Genomic DNA, 10099 nt, shown 5'->3' with positions numbered 1-10099 from the left:
AATCTGTGAGATCTAATTAGTTTTCACGTGTTCCTTTATCTATTAATATTTGCATGTTGTCTGATTTAATTTTCATGGGATTATTTTATTAATTGGATGTCAAGGGCCCGATGTTCAATGTGATATATTAATCTCGTGCCAGTTTAGTCAATTAAATCCGTAATTGTTTGATTGATTAATATTAGTGGCAACTGGTGTGTTTACACATTAGGGGAACGTGCAATCTAATTTAAATAACCCTCGTAGCGTGTTATTGGTTAGGACTAGGTTTTTCTAGTTATTAATGTAATTGGGAAATTAATTCCTACTGTCGTACTTAGGAGTACTTTTCTGGTTAGAGGTGATTAATGGTTGTACCTTGGTCATCTATTAATTAAGGAAAAATTGGTCATCAGAGTTCATCGATGGCTATAACTAATCTATTAATAAATTAAGTGAACCTCTCCTGCATCAATGATCGGATAAATGGACTGTGCCTGAGTAGTTGCATCCTTGGTTAGAATTTATTTATTTCTGATTAAATTCCTGCTATATTTGTGCTAGTGATTTATTCATTTTTAATTAAATTGTCTAATTATTTTTAGTTTCATTCCGGTGAAATCCCCCCTTGTCAATTGGACTTTAAAAAGAGACAGATATCTCCAGTCCCTGAGGAGACGACCCTACTTGCCACTGTCTACTATTTAGTAATTTTTGTCAATTAATTAATTCTGGTATATCGGATTAAGCAAACTCTTCGGGAACAGGGTAAATCAAGTAACCCATTGCACACCTAGAGTCTCTGCTCCAGTACCTAGGATTAATTATTGACTGCTCTTAGTGGTAGCTAGGTTCTATATTATTATTATTATTATTGCACAGGTTGACGCCCTGTCAATATATCTGAGGATTATACTCTTTTAAAAGTTTTTTTCTTTTTTATGTTGGTTATTTGAATAACTACCATTCGTTGATGCTTCCAAGTTTAGGTTATAAGGAGTGTCAGTCAATGGTCTGCTGGAACTAGCCAAACAGAGGAAAGCATTCACAATTCTTACTGTTTTCTTATTGAGAAGGTAGAACGCTTCATAGATATAGAGGTTCATGCTCTATTCCTGTCCTTTAATATTTTTAGTTGTGGTAACATTTTTTTTAGGGTTAATCACATTTTATTCCCTTAAAGAATACCTCATTTCTCAGTTTACCCCCTAACCTTTAATTTTGCTCATTTAACCCCCTTTAGGACAAAATTACCCTTGCATTATTTTGACTTTTCATTTACCTTGTTTTCCTTTTTTTTATTTCTTTTTCTCTTTTTTCTTTATTTAATTCTTCCTCTTTCCCACAAAAATCTTCACCTTAATGATTGAAATTAAAAAAGAGGAATTGTAAAGATCTATTTTCTCCTTAAATGATTAAAAAAAATATTCAAATCACTTTCCTAAAATACAATTTTTTTAACCTTTCAATTTTTTTAATTTTGGATTTTCCTCTTTCCTTTCTAGTTTCTCATTTTATTCCCAAAAAATATCTTAAGATGAAATTGTGACCTGATTAATAATCATCAATTGAAATTTATGACACGTGACATCATACAAAAAATCAAAATTAGTTTTTGATGCCTTTTAAACCTTCACCCAAAAATATCAAACTCAAAATAAAAATTTTCGTTGAAATGGAATTTCTATTGGGAAAGATGAAAGAGAGAAGAAAGAAAAAAAGAAAGAAAAGAAAGGAAAACAATTTTATCTTATGATATTTTCTTGAGAATAAAATGAGAAACTAGAAAGGAAAGAGAAAAACCTAAAATTAAAAGAATTGAAAGGCTAAAAAATTATATTTTAAGAAAGTGATTTAAATATTTTTTTAATCATTTAAGGAGAAGATAGATATTTGCAATTCCTCTTTTTTAATTTCAATCACTAAGGTGAAGATTTTTGTGGGAAAGAGGAAAAATTAAATAAAGAAGAAAGAGAAAAAGAAATAAAAGAAAGAAAAACAAGGTAAATGAAAAGTCAAAATAATACAAGGGCAATTTTGTTCTAAAGGGGGTTAAGTGAGCAAAATTAAAGGTTAGGGGGTAAACTGAAAAATGTGGTATTCTTTAAGGGGATAAAATGTGATTAACTCTTTTTTTTTTATTTATAATCAATGAATTAATTGTGTTAATCTAGGTAACTAATTTGGAGTAAATTTGGGCAAATAGTTTCAGAAGGAAGGTAAATATTTTGAATGTGACTTTTCGTGCTGAGTGTTTAGTATATTTGAGCAAGTCTTGGAAAATTGTGAAATATGGGAAGGTAGTATGGATGGGATTAAAGGCACAGCTAGAGGAGAATATAACTTGGAAAATAAAATTGGAAAGAACCCTATGTGCCACTAGTGTCCTGTTTATAACTGGAACACTACAGTATCCTTGGTGACTGCTAAGAAACTGTCTATGCTTGACTTTCTAAAGCATTCAATGGGATCTACATGTTATGTCTCGATAGTCATTCATTTAGCATTTCCTGAAGCTTCTTAGGTTTCAATTATTCAAAGTCCCTTTCGTTCCTGTGATGGACAAGGCAATTGATCTCTAAACCACAAGCTAATGTTAGTGATGGTTGCATTTGTCTTTCTTTTTTTCTTCTGTAAGTTTCATGGTCTGGTTTTCAGGAAGTTGGTTTCCCTTTTCTACAAAAGGATATCTTTTGAAAACAAGTACCAAGCCTGTGACAGGTCATTTGTTGAACATGCTTATTTTTTACTGAATAATTTTGTTGCTTTTTTGATTTTGTATTATCATATTTGCATTCAATTGTGTGATGCAATTGCAGTCAGTGTGAGTATTTGATTAGTCTCTCTTCTTGAGAGCTTTTGTCTGTAAAATTTTAGAGTCCTTTCTCTTTCTTTGAAAGTCCTTGCTCCTCTTCTAGTAGGAGAGCTGGACACTAGTTAGAGCCATAATCCTAATCTTTATCCCCTCTATTCACTGTCTTTCTCATCCTATTTGTTTCTCAACTTTTTAAAGTAGAATGTTCGGAGCTTGATTCTTTAATCTTTCATAGTTTTTAAAAAATAAATAATAAAAAAGTGATGTTTCTTAATCGGTTTTTCTAGAGTCCATCTGCTTCTTAGATGTTGTTTTCTAACTCTTAATTTCTTTTTCAGAAATAGGATACTGGAGTCATCTGTGTGTTGTTCTGGAATGCCTTTCAAGTGATCTCGGCCATGGCGGAAGAACTTGCTTTTGTGCTGGAAAAATTTGAGCTATCAAACAAGGAATGTGGAGGAAGTAGAACTGGATAGTAAAGATGTAGAGGATGGAAGGGCAGAGTGCATAAAATGCCTAATTGGGAAAGTTATGGGAGAAAGAACAACCAACTTTACAGGGATCAAAAACTTTGTGAATAACATGTGGGGCTTTCCCAGGAAAATGGTTGCAACGGAGGTAGGGGTTAATCTATATCAATTCACCTTCTCAGGCCAGAAAGATATAGACAGAATCCTAGCGAGAAGACCATATGTAATCGCCAATCAGCTACTCAATAGAAAGCAGTGGGAAGAAGATATTGATTACAACCCTGAGGCTTTCAATGTTTCACATTTGTGGGTGCAAATTTGGAATATGTCGATTCATTGGTTAACCAAAGAAATTGGAAGGGTCTTTAACAAGGTAGAAGACATGATTATCCTAGTGGGAGGAAGCAAAGATGGGAGGCATCTCAGAATCAAGGCTGAGGTAGATATCAGAGCTCCACTATTAAGAGGGACAACATAAAAAATGAATGGTGTGTCAAGATGGGTTGAGTTCAGGTATGAAAATGCCCGGACTTTTGTTACTCTCGCGGGATCATTGGACATAGTGACAAATCATGCAAGATCAGAAAGGAAAACCATGCTGATACAGGAAAGCAACAATTTGCATCTTGGATGAGAACTCAAGTCATGAAATCATTACTGTAGTGGGGCGAATCCGCGCGTGACACGTGTCAGCTCGGCATACTGCGAGCATCAGGTCGATCATATAGACCCCACCGTTCGTGGGCGACAGCTCGGCATGAGGATGCCGGCTCGGCCGTATCAGCTGCTCCCTGCGATGGGCCTTATGGGCCATTGTTCCCGAACTTGTAGGAGCCGCCGCACGAAACCCTAAGAAGACTCCAAACCCTACAGGGACTCTGACTCCCACAAGGAAACTACAAACCTATTCTGCCCTATATATACCACGCCTAGGGGCGATACAAGGTACGCATACACACGTATTCTATACTATTGCTCCGTGAACAAGCTTACTGACTTGACCGTCGGTTGCTCGGCTTCCTCTCGCAGGTCGGTTGCGCCTGACCAGCTCGGCTCGCTACAGCTCAGCTCGGATCTGGTTTTTGGCAGTCGCATCAATTGGCGCCGTCTGTGGGAAACACGTAACTTCTCTTGCGAATCATGCCAAGAACGAGGTCCCAGAGGAATGCCGATGGATCCAAGGGGGATGGAGGAAGTGGCCCCCAACAGTCTGCCCGGAGTCCCACCCCTGGAGGCGAGGGTGCGGGACTCTCACGGATTCCTCCTGAGCAGTTGGTTCAGGCGGTAGCAGGGAACCTGCCTACCTTTGAGGCCATTGTGAATTACCTCAGGGGGCAGACGGGAGGACATCTGGGCCAGGGGCTAAAGAATTCGGGGGAGGGTCCAACCGAGTCCAGGACGGGGAGCCCTAACCCCCAACTCAAGCGAGTACGTCGGGAGCCCACGCCCGAGCACATTGACATCGGGGAGCCCTCTCGCAAGCACTCCGGAACTGAGCACCCGGAGCCTGTCCGGAGGTGTTCTAAGGATGAGCTCTCACCTCGGAAGGAGCGGCTCCAGGTACAGGACGAGCTGGACCTGCTCTTGGATTCAGAAGCGGATAGGTACATCGCTTCCCCTTTCGTACCTGATATTGAGGATTATCCGTTGCCTGCGAAGTTCAAGATACCTAGTATAAAGTCCTACGATGCGACCACGGATCCGGAGGATCATTTGTTTGCCTTCTTGACCCAAATGCGTCTCCAAACGGCCGCAGATGCGGTCAGGTGTAAGACCTTTCCAATGTTTCTGGAGGGCAAGGCACGTTAGTGGTTCCAGGGGCTTCCCCCCAGGTCCATCCGGTCCTTTGCCCAGCTCGCGCGGCTGTTCGCAGCCCAGTTCGTCTCGTCGCGCGCCTTCTCCAAAAGCACTGCTAATCTTATGACCATCCAACAGAAGCCAGAGGAGTCCCTGCGCGAATACATGGTGCGCTTCAACAACGAGTCCCTGCAGGTTCGAGATCGTGATGACAATGTGGTCATGGCTGCATTTATCAACGGGCTGCGCAAACAGAAACTTTACACCGAACTGGTGGAGAGACCACCCAAGTCAGTCCGGGAGATGCTGGATCGCGCGCACGAGAAGGCCAACGCAGAGGAGGCTAACCGCCTGAAAAGTGCGCAGGAAAGACTCAGAGATGACAAGCGCAGAAGGGGCGCCGACTAGGTGGAGGCACGGCCTGGCCTGGGAAGGAAGAGCGCCTATGACCGTCCCCCCAGGAGCCGCCCCATGGGCGGAGACAAGCCCTGGACTACCCTCACTGCGTCCCGAGCTCGGGTCCTCGCGGTGATGGAGCAGGAGGGGATGTCCCGACCTCCTCGACCCCTGGGCGGGGACAAGAGCAGGCGAGACCAGGGCCTGTACTGTGCATATCACCGAGATGTAGGACATGACACGGAGGACTGCCGTCACCTGAAAAAAGACATCGAGAAGCTAATAAAACGGGGGCACCTCGGTCAGTTCATAAGAGATGGACGACCTGACCAGTAGCGGGGGAGGCCCAGGTCGGAGCATCAGGGATACACCCGGGATCGACCTCAGGGGCCCCGCGGCCGAACTCCCGAGCAGGAAGCTCAAAATTTGGTTGGGGTGATTAATACTATTGCTGGAGGACCTGCAGGAGGGGATAGTCACACAGCTCGGCGGCACAATCGTCCTCCTCCTATGGGGGAGAGCTCGAGCAAACGCCTGAAGATGTATGAGGAAATTATCTATGGACCTGAAGATGCAGTCCCTCTGGCCTCCAATAACCATGAGGCCATTGTGATAGAAGTTATCACCTGTAATTACAAGGTGAAGAAGGTATACATAGACAACGGAAGTGCCATAGACGTGCTATATTACAAGACCTTCAAGGAGCTCCAACTGGAGGATAGACAGCTCGTACCAGTTCGAACTCCGTTAATTAGCTTCGCAGGTCCTCCTGTGAGGCCGGAAGGGATGATCACTCTTATGGTTACGGTGGGGGTGTCCCCGAAGTGCCGAACGGTCCCGGTAAACTTCGCTGTGGTTAAGGAGCCGTCGTCGTACAATATGATCCTGGGGCGGCCTACACTGAACGCCCTCCGAGCTATTTGTTCCACCTTCCACCTCAGTATGAAGTTTCCTACTCCGGCTGGGGTGGCGGAGGTGTTGGGAGATCCGGAGGTGGCGAGAGCGTGTTATATCGCTACTCTCAAGGGCAAAGAGAAATTGGTAGCTCAGACAGTTTGTTTAGAGCCCTGGGAGCCCCTGGAGAAAGGAGAAAGATTGGAGACAGACGAGGGGTTGGCCGAGGTGCCCGTCCGGCCCGACCGATCAGAGCTCACAGTGAAGGTCGGCACCGGCCTAGGTGAGTTGACCAGAAGTTCCTTAGAATCTCTCTTGGAGGAGTATGCGGAGATCTTTGCTTGGAGTGCGGATGACATGCCAGGAATCCCCACCGAGCTGGCTGTCCATAGGCTGCATGTGGACCCGAATGCCCGACCTGTGAAGCAGAAGAAGAGGAACTTTGCTCCTGAAAGGAAGGAGGTTGTTAAAAGCGAGGTGGGTAAATTGTTGGAGGTTAAGATCGTTAAGGAAGTCTACTACCCGACCTGGCTGGCCAATCCGGTGCTGGTCAAGAAGGAGGAGAAGGTTTGGAGAATGTGTGTGGATTTCACTGATTTGAACAAGGCTTGCCCGAAGGATTGCTACCCACTTCCACGGATTGACCAGCTCGTGGATTCAACAGCTGGTTATGAGATCTTCTGTTTCTTGGACGCCTTCAAGGGGTACCACCAGATAGTCTTGGACGAGAAAGATCAGGAGAAGACCTCGTTCATCACCGAGGACGGCACATATTGTTATGTCACCATGCCCTTCGGGCTAAAGAATGCGGGTGCGACCTATCAGAGGTTGGTAAACAAGTTGTTCAAAAATCAGATCGGCCGAAATTTGGAGGTCTATGTGGATGATATGCTAGTAAAAAGCCGAACTCAGGAGCAGTTTATCTCCGACCTGAGAGAAATTTTCGAGGTTCTTCGGAGCTCACGAATGCGGCTAAACCCAAAAAAGTGTACTTTTGGGGTTAGGTCGGGAAAATTTCTAGACTACATGATTTCTAAGGAGGGGTTGAGAGTTAACCCGGACAAAATTAAGGCCATCACGGACATGGCTCCACTCCGGAATATTAAGGAAGTGCAACGCCTGACAGGGAGGATGGCAGCCTTGAACAGGTTCTTGTCCAAATCGGCAGTTCGGGGGTCGCCTTTCTTCAGGGCCCTGAAAGGAGGTCGGCAGTTTGAATGGAGCCCAGAGTGCCAGAAGGTGTTTGACGATCTGAAGGAGCACCTCGCTCGATTGCCAGCCCTGACCTCTCCCGAGTTGGGGGAGACCCTGTTCATCTACTTAGCTGCGGGAGAGGAGGCCATTAGCGCAGTGCTGGTGCGGGAGGAAAACAAAGTGCAGAAACCCGTGTATTATGTCAGCCGCGCCCTGCAGGGAGCCGAGGCCGGGTACTCGGCGATAGAGCGGTACGTATTGGCATTGGTGCATGCAACTCGGAAGCTCAGGTCGTACTTCCAAACTCACCCCATAATGGTGGTGACCAATCAGCCTCTGAAGCAGATCCTTTCCAAGCCCGACGTCTCAGGACGAATGGTGAAATGGGCTGTCGAGTTGTCAGAGTACGACCTCGGATACCAGCCAAGGACGGCCATTAAAGCCCAAGCCTTGGCCGACTTCATAGCGGAGGGCGTCTCTTTTGGATCGACTGGAGTAGAGGCAGAACCAGCCAGATCAGATGAAGAGGTTAAGGACGCACATGCCGAACGAGCAGCCAGAGCCACACAGATCTCGGAGACTATCAAGGCCATACAGATCCGAGAGGCAGCCGAGGTCCTACGGACCGGAGACACTGCTGAGGTCGCCCAGGCCAGTCAGGTAGCAGAGGGCGGATCGACCAGAGAGGCTGGAGAGGCTGAGCAGGTCCGAGAGGCTGCGGAGGCCGAGCAGGCCACGGACGCAGCTGAGGCCCAACCGGTCGAAGACACAGCTGAGGTCGCACATCCTGAAAAGCCTGCCGTGGCCGAGCTGGCCGGAGCAGGAGCCCAGAACGGGGAGGCTCGGGAAGTAGAGGAGCGAACGGATCCCACGTGGACGCTGTATGTGGACGGCGCGTCAAGCAAAGAAGGATGTGGAGCAGGGCTTCTTCTGATCAGCCCCACGGGGGAGGAGCTGCCCTACGCACTAAGGTTTGATTTCAGAGTCTCTAATAATAAATCTGAGTACGAGACTCTAATTGCAGAAATGGAGATAGCTCGGAAGCTAGGGGCCAGGTCGTTAAAAGTCTTTAGCGACTCGCAGCTGATAGTGAACCAGGTATGGGGAAGTTACGAGGTCAAAGAGGGGACGCTGAAAAGATACGTAGCCAAGACGCATGAGCTGAAGGGCCTGTTCGAGCAGTTCGCGCTGGAGCAGATCCCGCGAAGTCAGAACAAGAGAGCTGATGCCCTGTCCAAACTGGCCTCCACCTCGGCTGGCATCTTGGGTCGTGAGATAGTGGTGGAGATCGTCAGAAGTCGGGCGTATGACCAGGTCAGGGCTGTGATTATTCAGGTGGTGAGCTCTTGGATGGACCCTATTGTTCGATATCTGGCTCAGGGTGAGCTCCCGCTGAACAGAACAGAGGCTCGCAGGATCCTCCTAAAGTCACAGAAATACGCGCTCACACACGGAGTCCTTTACAGGAAATCTTACTTACAACCCTGGTTGAAGTGTGTAACGCCGGAGAAAGGGAACTATGTCCTCCGCGAGCTACTCGAAGGCATTTGCGGCAACCATGTCGGCCCCCGAGTATTGGCTAAAAAGGGAATTCTGGCTGGATATTATTGGCCGACCATCTTTAGAGACTCTGCCGAGCTGGTGGCCAGGTGTAAATCATGCCAGTTGCAAGCCCCAGTTCATCACGCCCCGACTCAGGAGATGATCCCTCTTCATAGCCCCTGGCCGTTCTTCCAGTGGGGAATCGACTTGCTAGGGCCTTTTCCCCGAGCTCCCGGTGGTTATGAGTACTTGGTAGTGGCGATTGATTATTTCACCAAGTGGGTAGAAGTTGAGCCGCTCAGTACGATCAACAGCAGGTCGATACATAAATTCCTTTGGAGGAACGTAGTCTGCCGATTTGGCATACCCAGGGTTCTCGTTTCGGATAATGGCAGGCAGTTCGCAGATCATTCGCTTCAGGAATGGTGCACTGAGCTCGGCATCCAACAGCACTTCACCTCAGTAGGGCACCCCCAGGCCAATGGGCAGGTCGAAAATGTAAACAGGACCATCCTGCACGGCTTGAAGACAAGGATAGAATCTGCTCGGACGGGTTGGTTTGACGAGCTGCCCACTATACTATGGGCTTACCGGACAACGCCTCGGACGGCTACACAAGAAACTCCATTTGCTCTGACGTACGGCGTGGAAGCAGTAATCCCTGCAGAGGTGGGGATGCCCTCAGCCAGGGTGTAACACTTTGTGGCCCAGAGCAATGAGGAAGGAATGCGACTCGACTTAGATCTGCTCGAGCATAGAAGGGAAGAAGCAGCCATAAGAATGGCTAAGTATAAGAGCCAGGTCGCACGTTACTACAATGCCAGGGTGAGGCAACTTTCCTTCAAGACGGGGGACCTGGTGCTGCGCAAAAATTTCGTAAGCCGAGCTGTGGGCACAGGCAAGTTAGACCCAAATTGGGAAGGCCCCTACGTGGTAAAGGAAGCTGACCGAGCAGGTTATTGTAAGTTAGCTCGTCTGGATGGAGGCGAAGTCCCACGCACGTGGCACAACT

The 10099-nt window shown here is 46.6% G+C and overlaps 1 protein-coding gene across 1 annotated transcript; it reads left to right on the top strand.

The window, feature by feature from the left end:
* The first annotated feature begins 5592 nt into the window (after positions 1 to 5592).
* Positions 5593 to 9783, top strand: LOC140007364 (uncharacterized). Its single transcript, XM_072050107.1, has 2 exons — positions 5593 to 5758; positions 5924 to 9783. Exons 1-2 carry the CDS (start codon positions 5593 to 5595, stop codon positions 9781 to 9783), a joined length of 4026 nt encoding a protein of 1341 aa, XP_071906208.1.
* Positions 9784 to 10099: the final 316 nt, after the last annotated feature.

The sequence above is a fragment of the Coffea arabica genome, chromosome 5c (genome assembly GCF_036785885.1).
Source record: "Coffea arabica cultivar ET-39 chromosome 5c, Coffea Arabica ET-39 HiFi, whole genome shotgun sequence".
Taxonomy (NCBI): domain Eukaryota; kingdom Viridiplantae; phylum Streptophyta; class Magnoliopsida; order Gentianales; family Rubiaceae; genus Coffea; species Coffea arabica.
Note: the sequence above shows the minus strand (reverse complement) of the source record. Positions and strands in the feature narration are given on the sequence as shown.